Here is a 20,277-nt window from a genome sequence, read left to right on the forward strand (position 1 = left end):
GGGGAAACATACAGTACAGTATACAGTAGACAGGATATGAACATCAGCCCTTGCCATATTCAAAACTTCAGCACCATGAATAAATGTGCAGTATACAATTATATTTTAACTAGAACGATTAATGAAGGGCACATGATCAACAGCTCTTAACATGTCAAATAAATGTAGCCCAAAATTACCATTAAACATCGGTTGATCCTTAGATTCACTAATGGTAGAACTGGACAAAATCTTCAAAATGGATATTCTCATGGATCCACAGTCGATTGTATTGGATATTATAATGACCATTGCTATATAATGCATGTCCTGATGATGGTTGCAATAAAAATTACAACTATTAATTGGATGAAGCCTAGCCCTCCTACAATCGACCAGTGTAATACAAAAGGTTAAGCAGATATACAAGATGGAACATATGACAGCCCAGTTACAATTAAAGCTTCCTAATATTAAAAAGAGATGGTTATCAGTGGATGAATATTTGGACACAGAGGATGTAGGCAGAGTTGTGTAGGGTCTCTATAACTAGAAGCTTTTATCTCCGATGGAAGGGGTTAAATGGACCCCACTCTCACGGCAAATGTTGAGTTTTTTAATTTTTATAAATGTCTGTCTATTTACTTATTTAATTATATTATTTTTGTTTCTTTAATGTAACTTTTTCTGTGTGTTGCTGTTGTTTGTTCTTTAGTGTATTATTTGAAAAAATCATATATGATATAAAGTGCCTGTCAAAGAATATGAATGGCAATAAAAAAAACTTTTAAAAAAAAGAATCACTAATGGTTATTAAACATTATGGTATTAATTAGTAAGCTAGGATTTTTTTTACGGCACCTTATTTCCATGCCCTCTCTACGTGCTTTACTTAAATGTAATTAAGTATTCAGGGTAAGCCATAGAGTCGTGGAAGATGACAAACATGGTTGGGGTTTGCGTGTTGTCCACGACACTGTCATAAAACACAGAGGAGTTGGAGCTCTTGGCTGGTGCCACGATCATGTCCTGCTTCCCCAGAGTGAAGTCTCCAGTCAAGACTCGACAGAGATACATAAACTTCTGGCCCTGAGGATCCGGCTTGGAATAAGTGTCCTGGGCGGAATAATCGGCTCTTACGGCAAAGTAGGTTCCATTGCCAAAATAGGCAGCTAAAAATAGAGAGAAGAAGAAAGTTTAGCCATGGTATCTTCATGGCAAAAAGGCCATGAAGACAATTGTTTACACAAGAACAGTTACAGTATGTGTTCTGAATTTAGCCTTCCTTTCCAACTGAACGACTTCCAATGTAGATATATAGCGGATGTTCTTATCCAGAGCGAAATGAGAGTAAATGGCATGAACTATTTTACCCTGCACCTGTACTAAATTTGGGTTGGACGTTGAGGAAGAATTATACATTATACTATATATTGTTTTATGGTTGTTTAGATCTAACCTTTATATTTTACCATCACTTATATAATACATTATATGACATGATATTTGATAGGCTGTAGGAGCCAAGAAGTCTCGCTAGGCCTGATAGCTATTGTTTTTGTTAAAGACTGTCTGTTATGGTTCAGCTTGTACTTGGAGCAGCTAGTATAGCTATGGTCTGAGCCCTGTGCTCGTTGGCAGAACTGCCGTACCACCGATCTGTGTCATACTGTGTGTCTAACGTACTTATCCACATGATATCATGCACATTAAAGCATACCATCACCACCTAGAATATTGTCTTGACTCCTATTGCCTCATCAATTACGTATTGGTCCATAATTCCATGACAATGTGCACACTATTCTACTCATTTCACAGGGTTTAACTCTCACCATTCTTCCCAGCATAACTCCTGTTGAAGCCTCCATTGTTGATTTTGTCAATAGTGGTTGGGCAGGTGCCATGGAAGAGGCGTCTCTCGTTGTTATTTTGGCCGTTTCTCTGATCCATGTCCTGCTTCTTGAGTTGGATGCTCTTCCACAAGGTTGGGTTCTGTATCCTCTCAATCTGGGGGAGAATAAAAAGACTTGGTTGTTCCTCTTCTGTGTCTGGTTAAATAATATTTCAATGACTGTTATTGCCAAGCCACCAAGCGGGACGGTCTACAATTGATTGGGTTACTCTGGGTTATATCTCTGCGTTTGTTTGTTAGCTGCCTGTAGACTCAGATATGAGCATGACATGCGTCCTTACTTCAAGTGATTGCCATTGTAATGTATGGACATTACAGTTCATAATTTATATATAGACAAAGTACAGAGATTGTTATATGTTTTACTGGCTCCTTTTCAATGCTTATCTCCCTTATTACCTAGAGCTAATTAGCCTGTGCCACAGTGCATATTTGCCCACGAGGTGCAGGCTGCTTTTTACAATCTGTGCATATATAGAATTATATTTTCATTTGTGTAAAGCAAAGCTACAGTATAGTATGGGGAAAGGCAGGCAACAATCACACTGAGAAGCATTGCTACAGACATTTTACTTTAATCTCTCTCTCGCCATTTATCGTTCTCAATGCTTGTGTGAATGTGTATGACACCTATCTTGATCATTGAGGTGAATCTGGGACATTTTCAGTAGCATTGGTACACTAGTATTACAGATGCTATTCTGCAGTCTGCATAATGATTGCATTAAAACATGGCTCTTGACTTGAGTGAATAGATACAAATAGCATACAGTATTTTGCAAACGTTTTACTGAAAATGTCTTTAACCAGCCTAAGGGAGTTGTTACATAGCAAGCTAGGGTTACAGTACATATAAACAAATTTACTACCTTAATAACCGTTTGGTTACATGAGGTACTGAACAGACTCAGGACTTCATTGTGCTCTTGGATTCCAGGCTGGACGGTGAAGGTTTGGCATGGGGTGTTGGCTGTCATGACATCCCAGTTCTGAGGCATATTGTTAGCATCTGTATGTAGAGTTCAAAGCATTAAAACTCATTACAGAGGTCAATCAGGCCATTTAGTTATTGCAAGCAACTCATTAGTTTTAATCAACTGGGGTTACCAGATTGTGGGGTTTGCCACACCAGGAAATTAGACAGGGTTAACCTATACATAACTTGCAATCCACACATTTACTTTGAAACATGTTCCTGTTATTGTCTGAGCTTCCTGGAACACACTGCATTGTACAGGACCTTGTGGCAAACCACACTGAGATGGTGCTCAAGTCGATTCAAACTCGAACAAACTCTAAGATCAAACTTAAAGTATGATATGACCTACATAGATCTGGTTTGGATATAGTTCAACACTGGCTCTCTACATAACAGATCTAATTAAATACTGCATACCAAAAATACTAGTAGTTACATTTTCTTACACAACTTACCATTCAGTTTGTCAATGCGCTTGATTTCCAGACTTGTGCCTTGCTTATCTCTTGCAGGTCCATTTGGCAGTGTGATAAAGTACATTTCACCCAGGACAGTGATTTCTACAATAGGCTGATCATCATTCAGTGCCTGCTCAAGGTAGTAGTTGGCGGTGGGGTCGAAGCTCTGGAACTGAAGCCCCTGAGCCTTGTACTGCCAGTCTGCCTTTTCGGCAGCCAATTCTACATTTCTCCTAAAAGCCTCCTTTTCTCTGGCTCTCTTCATCATATTCTGGATCTCACCAGTGGCTTTTACCACATCATTGCTGCGTCCCTTGATGGTGAGAGAGGCTTCGCCCTTCTTGCGTTCTATCTTTATCCCCACGGCCATTGTAGACTGCATGGTGATGATGCGCTGATGGTCTGCGTCAGAGAAGCTGAGGACTACATTGTCCTCAATGGGGTGAACGACTTGCTCCTTGGATATCAGGTCACTGATACACTGTTTGGCTGAGTGAACTTTGGCCCGCGACTCTCCACAGATGTGGAAGCAAACACGGTCCACTTCCATTTCTTCAATGACAAAGTCTTCTTCTTTCTGTGGGCTGCTAGCACTTCCTCCCACGAAGAGTGCTGGAGGAATTAGTTCAGAATGTCAGATAAGCACATTATTTAACACGGTCAGAAAATGTATCTAAAATACATACAAATTGTTAGACACCGGAGAACAGAATTGTGACCTTTTATGTAAAACCTTAACAGATTAGCACAAAATACTTAATGCATATTTAGCTCCAGCAGTATCAAAAGTATGGCCTGCAAGTTAGAAACCCCATGGAATTCTAACCAAATTACAATTACCATAGCGTCAGGAACCAGGTCAAGAGGTTTTGAAAATTCAAACAGATCCTTGTTTAAGCAACGAGCATCTCTAATGACAGGCTTGAGAAAAGCTGTCAACTACCTTTTACTACGGAGGAAATGTTGCTCCAGCTCCAGGATGAAGACCCTTTGTCCTTCTGGTGTGTGCCTTTGTTCTTCTGGTCTGCACCTTTGTCCTTCTGGTGTGTACCTTTGTCCTTCTGGTCTGTGCCTTCTTTCTTCTGCATACTGCTGTGGAATTCTTTCAGCATTTGTGACTGAAAGATAACTATCCTGATAGTCTTCAGAGAGTTCTGACTGCTCTGACTCAACACATCCACCACTGCGTCCAACATAGCATCTGCCACCTCAGTTGCCTGTATGTTGCCTTGGCCTAAAACCGCACAACACATATTGGGCGTTGTTACAAGGAAAACAGCAAAATTCCTACACAGAAAATATCAAAGCATCTCCCTTGTGGGTTCAACCAAAACAAAACAAAAAAACTTTAGTTCAATGAGATTTCTGATGGGCCTGATACGTAAATGTAAACTGTTAAGGTCATTACACACAGGCGATTATGCGAATATGTACGCAAAATTCGGACTCGTTCCGAATAATTAAAAGACGCTTTTTCGCTCCGTGGAAGCTTGCATTGACTTTATAAGGTTTTTAAAAAGAACGTATTATTCGCATGAAAAAAACACCCCCGGTGTGTAAGGAGCTTTAGTGTTACTTATAAGCAGAATACATGTTAAAACAATGTTAATTTATTATGCGATAAAAGCTAAAATGATAGGTCAGCTTCCTCCCCAATGCTCCTGCCTCAACCCTCTCCAAGGCTAACAGAGTCAGACAGTGTTGTTATTGGTCAATGTTGAGAACACACATGTCAAAATTCACAACAATTGAACTCTATGGGATCATTCATAGTTCTCTGAAAGCGAAGGAAGAGATCACAACTATTTTGTTGAAATGACCTGAATTCAGAGTGAAATATCAATCTGATATTATATTATATAATATGCTGGTGTGCCCAGGTCTTTACAGAACTGCCACAAGCGGGACTAAAAATGCATCAGATGTCAACACAAATCACTCTACATTACCAGAAGTCCATACATCTTTAGCATGACTGTGCCTCACCGGGACCAAATCCCTACCCTTGGCAGTGATAATGCCATGCTTTACACACTAAGTTACACCAGACCATGGACACTTTTCCCCCATGTATTCCATATTCTACAGTTATGTCTCACCTGTACCAAGAGCAGGAAAGGAAATGGAGGTGTAGGAGTTTTTCATACACATCTGAAGAGCATCTTTCACAGCCTTGTTGATCTTCACAGGGGCCGACTGTACGACCAGATGGAGGATCATCTTGCATTTTAAATGACCTGGCTGGGTCATTATCATGCCTTGCTTTCCTTGAGCACCTGAATATAGGGACAATGTTTTTACTTAAGAATGAAAACATCATAATGGTTACTTTATGTGCACTTTGAACTTTCAGAATGATTATACTGTATGCAATAAATACCATGTCTCTTTCATACAATAAAATTCTGATGACACAGGCATACATTACAGTAGTTGTACATAACCTTTATACTTCTTATTAATGACTGCTTGTAATGTTGATCTGTCAATTTAAACCTTTTCTACTGCTATACTTAATGATTGTGGCAAATAAGCCACAAATAAGATTGTCAGCTAAATGACTTAAACCATATATACTTAGACTGTGGTTCCCAAGTGCACTATACTAGGTGCACCAGTATTTCCCTCTTCGCCAAATCATTTTGCAGATAATAGCCAATCTATGAGCTCACAATGCAATGCTGCACGATCCGTTGAGAGCCTGTAGATCTGCTATTTTCGCCAAATGTTCGCCCCCAGAATAAGGACGCTAGGGATAACGTGGTTAAAATATAAAATAAAAAGGTTCTTACCAAGCTCTTTGCATTCGTCTTCAACATTCTGACCAGCGGCCTCCAGAATGGCCTTGGACACTCCTGGAGTAGTGAAAGACAGAATACAACAAAGAAAGGAATAACAGGAATGAATAATTATTATTTTCCTATGGTATGTTGCAGTACTATAACTGTGCACTTTCTTTCTTCCTGCAATACCTTACTTGCTTACTTAGTACACAGCCCTATAGTTAAAAATACATAACCTAGAGTTACCCAGTAAATTTAGGTGTTAGGGGCTCACTCAAGGGTAAATAGCTGTTGAGAGTCCAATCCATCACAAAAGCTTTTGAGAAGGCCTTCCGTGAAACTTGAAGAGGTTTTCAAAGCTAGCTCACCACATTTAGCTGATCGTCTCGACAATGTCTGTTGAGAAATTTGAGACTAAGTTTTCCTTTTAAGTGACCAAGGGTTGTCTCCAAGGTGATGCTGCAGCTTTGATGGATTCATTTGACAGCACTTTCATCAGTGTTGTATACAGGGGCGCCGATATTTATAAGCTCTAGCGGGTGCCCAACAAGGCGCACATGTGCGCCCCGTTCGCGCACGCGCTTCTTGCGGGTTTTGGTCGGTTAATTGACTTTTTTGGGGGGATTTTGTAACTTTATTTCGGTTAATTCGGTTGTTCAGTGGCGATCTGAACCAGGCGATCTGATTTTGAAAAATAATTTTAAAAAAAAACTTTTTTTATTTTTTATTTTTTGACCAGCACCCAGTGGGTGCTCCTCACCCACAGTGGGTGCTTTAGCCCCCGGGCACCCACGGTTTCGGCGCCCTTGGTTGTATATTTTTTTTGTTTATGTTTGTTTGCTTACACATTATCTTTGCTGATAATATGCTGGATTCAAGTTCATGTGAAGAAAACAAAATAAAACAAAGACATTTGGTACCCCTTCTGTTGTAACTCTGGTAAAGTGGTCTCGGATCCACTGTTGAAGACCCATGTTTTACGAGAATAAATTGATATTCCAGAGATACTTTTCATCGTGCCCTCTCTCTAAGCTAATTTGTGATTTACCTGACTTCAGAGAGAAACTTTCATTAGAAGAGTTGACGATAACATCAGTCGTCTCCTTAGTTATGTCTCCTGTGACAACCTGTATGTCCACACTTCCTATTTTGGTCTCAAGCATTCCTGAGCTTGAGATGATTTTGGAAAAGGGACCTTGCATGAGTAAACAAACAAAAAAAATGATAAACAGCAGAGCAAACACTCACCAAACAACATTTTTGATTCATGAGGCACACAAACTATTTGATTTATTCCAAAGTGCTACGTATTTATGCATTTTGGGAAGAATGTTTGGCAAGTCAAATTTTCAATAACACAGATAGTTACTTTTGAAACAATGTTGCTGGTCTATGCGCATTTCCTTTCTTAAAATACATAATATTAATAGTATCCATTAGTGAATTTTCAATTCTTGCCGACAATCATTCAAACCATGTCTTGCAGCCTACCTGTACTATGTGTAGTTGGCTGTGAACTACCTGAATGGGTGAGTCTCTTCAATTCATCATAGAACGCCTGGGGAGAGCAAGCAGAGAGATACCAGTCATTATCAGCAGCTCACAATAACACAAAGGTGTATGTATATATATATATATATACATACATTATTAGCACCACATAGGTTTCAACCCATCAGGGTTTTTCATGCAGCCAAGTTTTGTTTTGGTAACTAAAAGCATCGGCTAAAAATTGACTAATCTACCAATCAAAGCCTCTTAACTACACCATTCTTGACTTCTCATAAAAAACAATTCATGCAATTGTTTTGTTTACCTGGATTGTGGATGCATCACTCGGATGAAGGATGATCACTATTGTCTTCAGGTCTTTTGGCTGTTTGCGACTGCTAAACTTCATGACTTCATTCAGCAGTAGAGAAGCAACAAGATCTTTAGGGAAACCTAGGTTCCCCGTGCCAATGGCTGGGAAGGTTATTGAGGTCAGACCGCTGCTCTCAGTCTGGCTCAAGCAATCCTTCAAAATCCCTTTCAGCATCTGTAAGACATACCATGTAGAAGCAATTCGTTTTTTTTCTAAGAACAAAGCTGAACATTGTCAGACAGACAGACAGATAAAATTAAGTAAAATAAAGAAGGTAAGTTGCATACTTTACCTTCTCAGCAGTGCCATGCCCATTGTCCCACTGAGGTGCAACAGCATGGAAGACTTTGTTGCACTTCAGGTTGCAGCCATCAGTAACAATGACATCACCAAACTTTCCACTGGATTTCTGTGCATGTACCAGTGTCTGAAGATTGTGTCCAGCTGCACCAAGAATGGCTTTTGAGACTGCTCCTTGATCCAGATCAAGTTCTTTACCAATAGTGTTCACGATCACGTCAGTCTAACATGTAAGGAAAGTATTTTCAGTTTCATGGACAACATAGTGTTAAGAATTATATTTTTAGTTCACCTCTAAAAACTCAGATGACAGTGCCAAATGCTATTAAAAGACTAATCTACACCAATCCAAACTAGCAGGGAAATAACAAAGAAAATTGATTACCGTAGCATCCTGGATATTCCCTTTAGTCAACATGATGGTCAGCCCCTCATTAGTCACAACTTGATCTGAGTTACTCGTGCTCTGAACGCGTAGAACACCTGCAGTCTTAGTGGGTGTGCTAGGAGGCTTCTGTTGAGAATGACTAAGAGCACCTAGAGTCTTGGTAGGTGTGCTAGCATGCTTCTGTTGAGAATGACTAACACCGTGGTTTCCAAACTCCTTCCTGACAGCTGTCTCCATAGCCTGAACAGTGTTGTCATCTTTGTTCACCAAATGAATTTTCTTCAGGGTGTTGTCACCGTACGTGTCTTGACAATAGTCTTTCACGGCTTTGACAATTGTGTCTGCGCACAAGTTGAGGGGAAATCCTGAGTTTACACTGATAGCAGGCAATGCCACAGAGATACACCCACGCTCTTCAGCAAGTTCCAGACTCTTTTTAATGGCTCTTCTCAACTGTCCCACAGCCTTATCACGGTAAGCTTGGTCGAATCCAGGCCCCACTGTGTGGATGATATTTTTGCACATCAGTCTTCCTCCGGCACCAGTCATGACACAATCTCCAGGTTTGAGCTGTCCCTTCTGGGTAATTAGCCTGTCACATTCATCCTGCAACTGAGGGCCAGCAGCATCCAACAGCGCTCCTGAAAGACCTCCTATATGTTTCAAATCCTGATTAGATGAATTTATGACTGCACTTACTGGGTAACTGCACATATCAGCCTTACAAACAGCAATTTCTACTCCATCAGTGGTCTCAACCTGGTATGTGGGGTTTGGTACTTGTCCAGGGCTGAGGTCCTGTCCATCATCTGCCCCATCTACCATCTGGACCAAGCAACCTGTATCATTCTTGACTGATGCAACATACATAGCTTCTTTCTCCTGGAAGAACTTCTTCACTCCTGGCTCAGAGACTGTTAAAGTATCAAAGCATAGTGAAGAGACCAAGTCTTCAATGATGGGCTTGCAATCTGACACATTACATCGGGAACCACTTAGGGAGATGGCTTTGTTCCTGAAAGAAACAACTACCTTGCCTTTCACTTGCTCTGACCAATCCTTTTTGCCATGTTCTTTAATATATCTGGCGATGATGTCAGGCTTCACTGCAACAGTTTCTTCAACTTCAGCATTCTGGTGTAAGAAATCTTGAAGTTCACTGTGAACTGGTAATACACTGTCCTTGTAGCCTGACACTGTTACTACCTGAGGTGAGTGAGAGCCAGCTGTCTGAATCTGGATTTTCCTGGATGAGCTGTTGGTGTTACTTTCCAAACGAGTGACTAGTGCCTGCCACTGAGGCATCTCAAGAACATTAATGTCCTCAACCGTGATGCACTGGGATACCAGGACCATTTTCAGATGATCCTCAGCTTCACTCAGATTACTGTCTGAAACAGCAAGGAGATTCACTGTCTTTGCACTTAGCTCAAGTGCTGCATAGATTTTTCCGTTTGGTGTGAAAAGTGAGCTTGTAAGGTTTTCTTGATCTTCGCCCTTCAAAAACTCAAGCACAAACTGATCTAACTCTAACGCCTTTCGTTTTAATGCTAGGTTTTCTTTTCTTACCCTTGTGTGCGCGGCCAAAATCTCATCGTTTAAACCATAAAATGACAACTCCTGGCTCTCCCCGTTGTAGCTTATTTTTAGCTCTGGATATTGATCTAACAGCTTATCCTGAAGGCCATCTTGAGAGAGGATATTGAAAATAGATGGTGTCAATTTGATATTCTCAGTTATGCTGGATTTTGCTCTCTGAATTATTTTAGCAGTACTGTCCAGTATCTCATTAAGAGTCTGTTCCAGTCTGTTTACATCATCCAAAAGGCCAACCACTGCTAAGACGCCACTGTCTTTATCAGGGACTACTACTACAGCCTCATTCAACACTGCCTCTCTAATCTTCCCTTCAGACTCTTCCCATGCCATTAGCTGAATCTGAAGCTTCAGAGATTTAAACCTGGACAAAGCTTGTTCAAAGGCCATCTTTGCTGCATGTGCCCACTCTGTGATGTCTTTGGCTTTGACGTCCTTTTGCTGCAGTAGTGACGGTAGAGGCCTTAAACGTACAGATGATTGATCTTCGAGGTCTGCTTTGCAAAAGTGCTTCGCCAGATCACTGTGGAAGGTCTCTGCAGCCTTGTGGTTGTTAAGGTATGTCCATATGGATTGATCAATGCTCTCACTGAAGGCAGCAGGGAGTTTCAGTGTGGGTCTATCTTTGCCATAAAGTGCCGTGCCCAAAGAATCATAAAATGGAAAGACTTTGACCAGTTGCTGTTTAATGCGGAGCTTCTTCTCAATTAATTTGGAAACAGCTACAAAAAAAAAGATCAATCATTTTAGTACCATGTGCATTACATATGATCATTAACTAAAATTCATATAAAACCATCTACAATGGATTTGGGGGGAAATGTAACTTTTTGTCCTTTGCATTATGTAAGAGAAAAGCGCATAAAAGATGAGGATGGTCCCTACTGATTTGGGTGCCCCAATGGCCTGTGTTGTATCATCACCCTTAGGTTTGAATTTACAATAGCACAAATAATATCTCAAAATGTAATGACTGATTTCTATAAAATGTAATGCTCTTAGCAAGAACCCTACTGATTCTGGTAACACCATGGCTTTTAGCCTAACATCACCCTTACTTTAGGCCAATTTCCATGGATGTAAGGGCAGTATGGCCTTTAGGAGCTTCTAACTGTGATTTTACTAATTTAATTAAAATGTATAAATGTATAGCTGTGTAATATTAGTATACTATATATATATACCTTTGGGGTTATTTAAGGTGATGATGGCACACTGTTCCTCTTCATTAAGTGCGACATTTTCCACTTCCACGCCTTCCCTCTCACAACAAAGGATGAGGAGGTCAGACTTAACACCTGGTATGTCTTCAGTTATGACTTTGGCTGTGACTTCAAGAGGACAGACAGATAGTGCTTTCTTCTTGAACATCTTGTTTCCGGGGCAGTTTGTAATGAAATCTGTGTTTTCTGTCAGTTAGGAATGGAAAATAAGACCACAAGTAAAATACAATTACTAACAGCAAAAGAGTTTTGATAATCCATTTGGACATCATTTATGCATCCATTTATTAAACGGACCACAAGGTCCATACAAAGCATTAAAGTTATACTTTAAGAACGTTCATGTAACAGTGGAAAGTGTATCTCAGAAAGAATAAATGGTTGGAGGGAAAAATAAATTGGAAAATGTAAACAGTGATACAATGACAATGAATTACTATAACTTCAATTACTTTAAGTCCATGCCATAGGCCTATTTCCTACTTCATAATAATTGTAATAATAATGATTTAATCACAGGAAGAAAAGTTGAAGGCACAAAATCTTCCTGTTTTACATTTAGCATGATAGGCTCTACTATACATATTTGTATCATTATAATGATTATTGGTATTATTATTATGGTGACCAAAACCACCCAAAAGGAAAATACAGTAATTTGCAGATAGTTGAAAGCATATGTTCAGGGATACGTATATGATTTCCTCCGAGATGTGTTGAGAGATTATCCATTTTGGTTAGAACTGATTAAATGTAACGTTGTACTTGACACTTAAACTGATAATAATTTTATAATTTATATTTTTAAATTCCAAATATTGTCAAATTATTCTGCAGCACCCCTGGACTGGCGTCATGGCACCCACTTTGAGAAATCCTGGTCTACAACAATTTCTGTATATGCTTGTTGCTCGATGCTAGATGACTAATAAACATAAAAGATGGCAAATTACGCCTCTGTGTCTTTAAAGGTCACGTTATAGAGCACCGAAGTCTGACGTAATTTACACATCCTACCTGGTTCGCGGTTTCCCCACCCCGCTCTGAATTCCCATAGAAGTGAATGACCCCGGCGGTTTTACTCATATGGATATGAAGCATCAACTGACGGTGAGAAAATTTTCGCCAGAAACAGACTGTATCAAATATGAGTGACTGACTATCATAAATGATACAGAGCCTCCTCCCTGACAATATCGCCGAGACAGTTTGTTTATTTTTGGACCCCAATTCTTATACGAGACGATTCTATGATGACCCAATGTTATTCTCCATAGCGAAATTACTTTACGAACCAGGGGATGAACAAGTGACGTCAGGACTTCAGTACTACTACTCTATAACTTATACGTTTTGTAATGTCTGTCAGTTTTCACTGTGTTTTGAATTTGTTCTTGATAAATAAATGATCATAACGACTAAATAATAACTACCTTTTCCACTCTGGAAAGTCACCACAGCAGATGATTTGTCGGGCAGGATCTCCAAACTGAAGTTTTGGGATGTAGCAGAGGACTCTGAATGCTTTAAGATGTTCTCTACCAGCATCTCTAAAACCTCCTGATCCACTTCCTGGGGAATATTGCCTATGACAGCAGAAGTGGAGCACAGCTCTTCTTCATCGTCTCTCTGGTCATCTCTGCTGTCTGCCTGTGACTGATCAGCAACAGGAATGGGCCGGCCTTCGTGTATTTGTTTCTTCTGTACGGCAGCATCAGCTGTTATTGAAACATTTATCACAGTATTAGATGATCTTCAAGAAATATATTATCAGAAAGAAAAGGAAATCTAAACTGAAATAACCTGTCCAGTTAGGTTTCCCTTAATAATGAAAGGTGCACACAGTGTGTGCCACACTGAGATTTAAAGAGAAAGGGGGTTTTGATACTTCAATCAGGGTGTTATTAAGTATTCATGGGGACACTGCAACATCTTGGCAACATTTTAGTGAATACATTTAGTGTATTTAGTAATATATTTGTGTGTGGGACCCCCATAAATTCTGTTCAGAGGGTTTTGGGGAACCTCACATTATGTTCAGGCGGGGGCTGAACAGGAACAGGTTATGGCTCTTACACACAATACTCCTGATGAGTGAGTTTATTACTGATAGTGTACAAGTAAAAATAAAGTGGCCACGTAGAAAGGTATAGCCTACTATAATTGTAGCCTACTAATTGGACTTTTATTATTTTATGCCTTTATTTTTATGCCTTTATGTTTAATCTGATCTTGTAAACCTTTCCTTGATGGAAGGGGTCATTAAATAGCATACATTTAAAGTTCAATAAGGACAATACAAAATAATAAAAGCTTACAAGGGGACCAGCAGTGCAATAAAGAAATAAAAACACAAAAACTGCATAGAAGAAGAAAAAGATAGAAAAACGAATTATTACAAAAAGAACAAGTACATGTCTAGTTTCCATTTTTCTTTTATTAAGAACATGTTATGAGTATATGAAAGCCATTTAAAATGTTTATACTATTGGAATCATACACAGGTGCTTCCAGGTATTTAATTACACAGGCTAGTGCGCTGCTCAAACGTTATGCTGTCACTCCAGTGTCTGAGCTGGTCAGAAGCACATGGGGCATCTCCCCTTAGGGGACTCTCCACCAAACAGACTAAAACAACATGACATGTATGTAGTAGCAGTAGGTATGCCTATTGGATGTTCAGCCAAACAGTTAACTTGTGATTGAAACTTTACAGTCCAATGTTGGCAGCCCTTTTTTTTTATAAATGGCTACTTACATGTCTTGTTAGTGCCATCAGCAGGTACTTTCTAAAAGGCAAAAAGAAAACTTTCGTCATTGGTTATTTGTTTTGTTTGATTACCAATTTTGTGTGGCGTTTTTTAAACTGCCTCTCACCACACTATCCACTGACGGGATGCACCGACATTAATAACCTACCGAATTGCGTGACTCCAGGGGTCGTTGTTCTGCACTCTCGGCATGTTCCAGACAGTCTGTAGTTGTATTAGTTAACTTTATACAAAACTGCCATCACATTATGTGATTTGGACATTCGCAGTATTACTATAAGAAGAATCGACTTCAAACCAAACCAACCAACACTCGCCAGGTCACTTGCCTTTGCCTAAAGTACCCTACTTGAGTCACATAATTCGGTACGCCACGAATGCCAGTGTAACACATTTAAACGTTCACCATCGCTGCATCAGTCACTGAAGTTTGTACCATTTTGTTGTTGTTTAGCCAATAATAGTCACTAACCTGTTTTGGTGAAGTTGAACTCTCATCACCAGGTATACGGACAGTTATCTTCAGCACACCATGATCCAAACGGATTTCATGTGCCTCTTTCCCTAGAACTTTTTGTCTGACTGTAAAGAAAAATACACTGTATTTCAATAATAATAGATCTACTAATAATAGATCTACTAAGGAATTATAGATCTACTATGTCAACGCGTCATATGTTAGTTAAATCAGTGTTTCCCCAAACAATTAGCCTGGTAAACCCTCCCTCCGGAAATCTCATTTCCGGAAATGAGATTTCCGGAGGTAGGGTTTACCAGGCTACCGAACAATTAACCTCGCAATCGCATAACCAGTCTTTCCACCTCGGAGGAAAGCCTGGTCTGCGTTACTAAAGACCCATATGATCCGGTCTAGGCCACGCCTACTGGGGGGAAAAAGAAAGAAAAAGAATCCTCTTTCCGGATTGTCGCGATCCGGTTTTGCGGTGCCGCTTTGTTTTGGTTCCCCAATTTCTATTTAAATGGAATAGAATTTCCCCGTGGGATAATACGGATAATACAGAAGCTAAATAGTCTCCGGAAAGTACACTCACATTTATATTAAAAAAAAATAAGCTAAACTACGCCGCATCAAGGATTTTATAGGACGGACCTATTTTGGGGTGAGACGTCTTTCCGGTTTGTCGCGATCCGGTCCGCTCCCGACCGGATCATATACCCGAAAAGGAACGCTGCCCAGGCTACCAAACAATGGCTCGGGCCCCAAGTTTGGGTCGCGTCGCGGGTCCATTTGTATGGGTCGCAAATACATGTCCCCTTATTTTACATTAATATTTTTTCAATTATTATTATTTCAAAATCTTTAAAAAAAATGTCCACAGTTCACAAATGTTCATGAATTAAAAACAAATTCAAACATGTTTCAAATGAATTTCATAAATAAAATAAAAAATAATATAAAGAAATTTCCTAAATTAGAAAATAAATGTTTAAGAAGTAGTGAAAATAGCCGATCTACAAGCTTACGACACGTGGCATTGTGAGCTTGTAGATCGGGTATTTTCACTTTTGGTTTCTTGGGGACCGAGTGCGTTCGGGAATATAACACTGAGCGCACTGGCCAATACAAACAAATAGGCGCGTGCGCGCCGGAGCGCATTTCCGAACGCACTTATCTCTTTTGGGTCTCAAACTCAAACGTTTGGGAACCTTTGCGAACCACTTAGTTAAATAACATTTCCATAAATATATGAACAGATATAATAATAAAACGTACCCTCCTCTGTTCGGAACCGAAGCACTGCGGTTCTATGAAGCTCATCACATTCTACCAGACACTCTCCACCGTTGGATTGCTTCTGACTTTGAAAGTATTTCACTAGTTTGTTTCTCAGTTTGGGGATCTTATTGTCATCGAACTCGGCGAGCAACACATACGTGTATGCGTCGTCGGCCATGGTGGCTGCTCAAAGAAATGGAGTGGGAAGAATGCTTTCACTTTTGACTTTTAAAGGACCGAAAATAGCCTATCAATAGAACACAGTGTAAGCTTGTAGGTTGGCTGTTTTCGGTGAGCAACACCCTCGTACGACGACTTATAAACCAGGCGTTTATGATTAGCCCGCCCCGTTCCAAAGTTTGTTTTCTTTTTTACAAATCTCTATTTATAATCTCATGAAATACAATACATTACAAAACAAACACAAACAACATACACAAACAAAGAAGTAATCAATACAACATCATCAGAGCCAGGGGGATTTACTAACAGAAAACATTAAAGAGTGAACACAAAAAGACAGTTCTCACAGCTTTCTTATTTTTTGAGCCATAAATTGTTTTAATGTACTGCCTTCAATCTCAAATACAATGAATGAGGGTGAAATTTAGCTATAGAATAATGATGAAATTAATTATGAATACCTAATTGGTCTTCTTATTACTATTATTATCAAAGCCAAACAGTACATTTTGCCAGTAAAGACTAAGTCAGAGTCAACATTATCAACAATATACAGAGATACATCCTTCCAAAACTTGTGTGTCACGCAGTCATGATGAGTCATCCACCTGATCCATGGTCTGTCTGTTGTTCACTTGGAGACCGACCAGATAATGAATCTTGAACCTTTGACTCAACTGAGGTTGTGTAATAGTCCAAGTAACAATGCAGACAGCTGCATACTTTCACTTTCATTTGTGGCAGGAACCTTTTCTGAGAAATGGCCTGATGATCTGCAGTAGGCACACGTGCACACTACACCCACACACACACACACACACACACACACACACACACACACACACACACACACACACACACACACACACACACACACACAGCTTTATCAGAACATGGCCATGCTGTTTTGTTGATTCGACTGTATTTTCTTTATAGGCATTCTAAAAGCCAGTCAGGTGGTTTCCTAGAGTTAATAAGTAACTGCATCATCAATCAAGCCAGCACTTCATTGATACTAAAACTATTACTTTTGAATACCTAAATATTTTAAGTAAGTACTCCAGTACTTTTACTTGGAGAGAAGTAATATTTGATCCGGAGTATCTAGTACTTTGTGTACACTGTGTTAGTAACATCTGCATACTTTCACTTTTTGTTGTGTCGAGAGTCATTTACTGGAAATCACTTGATCTGCTGTAAAGCGCATGTCATAAATTCTGGGCATGTCATAAATGTGTTGCACACCATGCTATGTGTGTTTATACATCAATGAAATATAATACATAATTACACAAAGTGAAATATTTCAAGCCTTTTTTCATTTAATTTTAATTATTATGGCATACGGCTCATGAAAATCAAACATCCAGTATCTCAAAATATTGAAAGACCAATCAAATGTTTTATTTATAATATCAAAATATCAACCTTGTGAAAAGTATGTTCATTCATGATGCACTCAATACTTGGCATGGGGGCTTCTTTTACACACATTACTGCATCAATGGAGTGTGGCAGGGAGGTGATCAGCCTGCAGCACTGCTGAGGTCGCTTTGACAACCCTTATTTTTCTTGGAAATAAGGGATGCCCGGAACTGTGTCCCTTCTTTGCATTTCAGGTAGTTGCCAGCCCTCGTGCCAAGTCCTGCTGGAAAAAGGGGCACCAGAACGCATTGTAGTACTGGGCACCACGAAGGGTTAATCCTGCCCTGAATACAAGAACAGAATATAGAATAGAACATGCATCTCGTATCATTGTGCACATACGTCAGTCAGACTCAGATAAAGTAGTTGCTGGTCATCGTATCAATGGTATCGATTATGTTTAAGCAGATGAGTGATTCACCACATATGTCAGGGGTCATCACCATGCCGGGTTGAGAAGGACATTTTCGTCAAACTTATTTTTTTGCCACAGACATACAAAATCAGCTGCCAATAATATTACCAGAAACACATAGGCTTGGCCCTAAATGTATACTACTGGACTCCTACTGCCCATGCCAATATGCTACACATTTTACAATGATAGTATGTCTCAGTGGTACATAACGTTCTTGAAAACCATACTTGAGTTAAAGTAAAGATGTTTTTTGGCCAGTCAAGTTAGTCACATAAGAAAATGACTTCAGTCAAAGTGTTAAAGTAGCTCACTTTACAAGTGTACTCTCTCTCTCTCTCTCTCTCTCTCTCTCTCTCTCTCTCTCTCTCTCTCTCTCTCTCTCTCTCTCTCTCTCTCTCTCTCTCTCTCTCTCTCTCTCTCTCCACTTTATTATGATCTGATTTGAACTTTTTAAAAATGTAATTTAAGTAATAAAGACACTGGATAATTTGTCCCAGTACTATTCTTTCAGGTGAATGATCTCACATGTTAGTTTTGGGCTACGTACTAGCTTATTTCCAAGTAGGTTGTGCCTTGATTTTCACCAATGGGTATATATAGCTTGACAAAAGCTACATCACTACATATTCAGGGCCACATCAACATAAAAGTACAAAAGGGGCAGTTTGAGTGCACATCAAAGGGAGAATTCTTCATCTCCATCCAGCTATGTTTGAGTTTTGAGTGGATTTTGTCCATCATACCAAAGAAAATATTCTCCATATCCAACCCCTCGTAGCTTTAACACAGTCGTATGTTTTAGTTTTAAGTGGATTCTGTCCATCACACCAAAGAAAGAATTCTCCACTCAATAGTTCCCCGGGCTGACTGATATACCTCTCAACTAATTATTTCATGGAAGAACAAACACTCCATTAGAACAGGAACAACAAACAAAACTTTACGAATATACGACTATGGAAATACTTTCAACATGCCAGCCTGTCTCCACTACTCTTCTGTGCCAGGCCCCAAGAACCCACACTGGAATGTCAGTGTCAAAATCAAAGCCTGTGCAACATAATTTATTCTATCAAACATCAAAAAACTAATAAGTCCCTATAATTGTCCACACAACAATGGACACCAGGCAACTTGTCTTGTTCTCATGTGAATATGAACAGACTGAATAATTCAATATCATGATGATGAGAGACTGGCAATTATATTCAGATTTTATTTGAGTTACAAACTGTCCAATGATAATGTACTGGAGTAAAAGCATAACTTTCTTATTTTAAATGTATTGAAGTAAATGTTGTGATGAATGATAAACTCAAGCAAAGTATAGAGTTTTAATCAACAATTTGCCACAGACATGGACAAGTCTTGCCATGGACACATTTGTCCACGTACGGACAAATCGATGACCCCATATGTGTACTGGGTCAAGCAGATAAAGGTCATAAATCATGACAGTTACTTTACACCACTGCTTATAAACCAGGCGTTTATGATATCAAGGTGTCATCCACTGATCCACCTGATCCTGGTCTGTGAAGTGGTATTATAAATCGTGCAAGTAAAAAAGCTAAATGCACTTTATCAGCGCTTAGCAAATATTCGCCACAAAAGGTGCGTCTCATCTTAGTACCAGCGTTGTCAGACTTTGCACGAGAAATGAGCAACCAGGTCTATGAAAACAAGCCCAAAAGAAGTGGACTATGCTACTACGGCTATTTGAAAATAGCAGATCTACAAGCTCACAACGCATCGAGCTTGTAGATCTGCTATTTTTTTTAAAGAAGAAAAGAAAATTGGAGAGGAAAAAAAGGTTATTTTGGAATATTTTCAAATCTTGTATGGGGGTCCCTGGCACAAAATATTTTCAGATGCAGGTCCGTGGACAAATACATATTAATGTGGGGGTCCTTGACATGAAAATGTTTGAGAACCACTGATTTAAACAACATTATTATAGCCCAAATAAGCAACTACACTTTAGAAACAAGCCCAAAAACCGCAACCCCCAACGAATACAAGACAGGTGGGCACTAGGGACATCTGGGCACCATATTTTTAATATAGGTAAAAGTAGGCTACTCATTTGTATACAGTAGGCTACTATTTAGTATTTATCTCCATTTTTTCTATCATTTTATAGTGTACTATAAGCTATGTTTTCCTCTATCTTAACATAACATTGATCCTTTGACCATTTGTTGGTATCCTTAATTATTTTTGGTATTTTTCCATTTTCCCAATTTGTTCTATTTTT

General features: G+C 39.4%; 1 protein-coding gene across 2 annotated transcripts; it reads right to left on the reverse strand.

Annotated features, from left to right (window-relative positions):
* Nucleotides 1-773: 773 nt before the first annotated feature.
* On the reverse strand, nucleotides 774-16,207 carry LOC311065233 (protein mono-ADP-ribosyltransferase PARP14-like). 2 transcript variants are annotated; one of them, XM_084085461.1, is made up of 17 exons: nucleotides 15,992-16,207; nucleotides 14,729-14,838; nucleotides 14,244-14,274; nucleotides 12,919-13,203; nucleotides 11,447-11,671; nucleotides 8,664-10,984; nucleotides 8,271-8,501; nucleotides 7,931-8,152; nucleotides 7,606-7,672; nucleotides 7,163-7,309; nucleotides 6,124-6,186; nucleotides 5,431-5,607; nucleotides 4,275-4,565; nucleotides 3,329-3,943; nucleotides 2,764-2,903; nucleotides 1,815-1,989; nucleotides 774-1,151 (listed from the first exon to the last, which is right to left on the reverse strand). In XM_084085461.1, exons 1-17 carry the CDS (start codon nucleotides 16,170-16,172, stop codon nucleotides 868-870), a joined length of 5,565 nt encoding a protein of 1,854 aa, XP_083941587.1. In that variant the 5' UTR covers nucleotides 16,173-16,207; the 3' UTR covers nucleotides 774-867. The 2 variants fall into 2 exon arrangements, with proteins under 2 accessions (XP_083941587.1, XP_083941586.1); XM_084085460.1 differs by having other exon boundaries at nucleotides 7,163-7,318.
* Nucleotides 16,208-20,277: the final 4,070 nt, after the last annotated feature.

The sequence above is a fragment of the Gymnoscopelus microlampas genome, assembly GCF_963454915.1.
Source record: "Gymnoscopelus microlampas genome assembly, chromosome: 17".
NCBI lineage: Eukaryota > Metazoa > Chordata > Actinopteri > Myctophiformes > Myctophidae > Gymnoscopelus > Gymnoscopelus microlampas.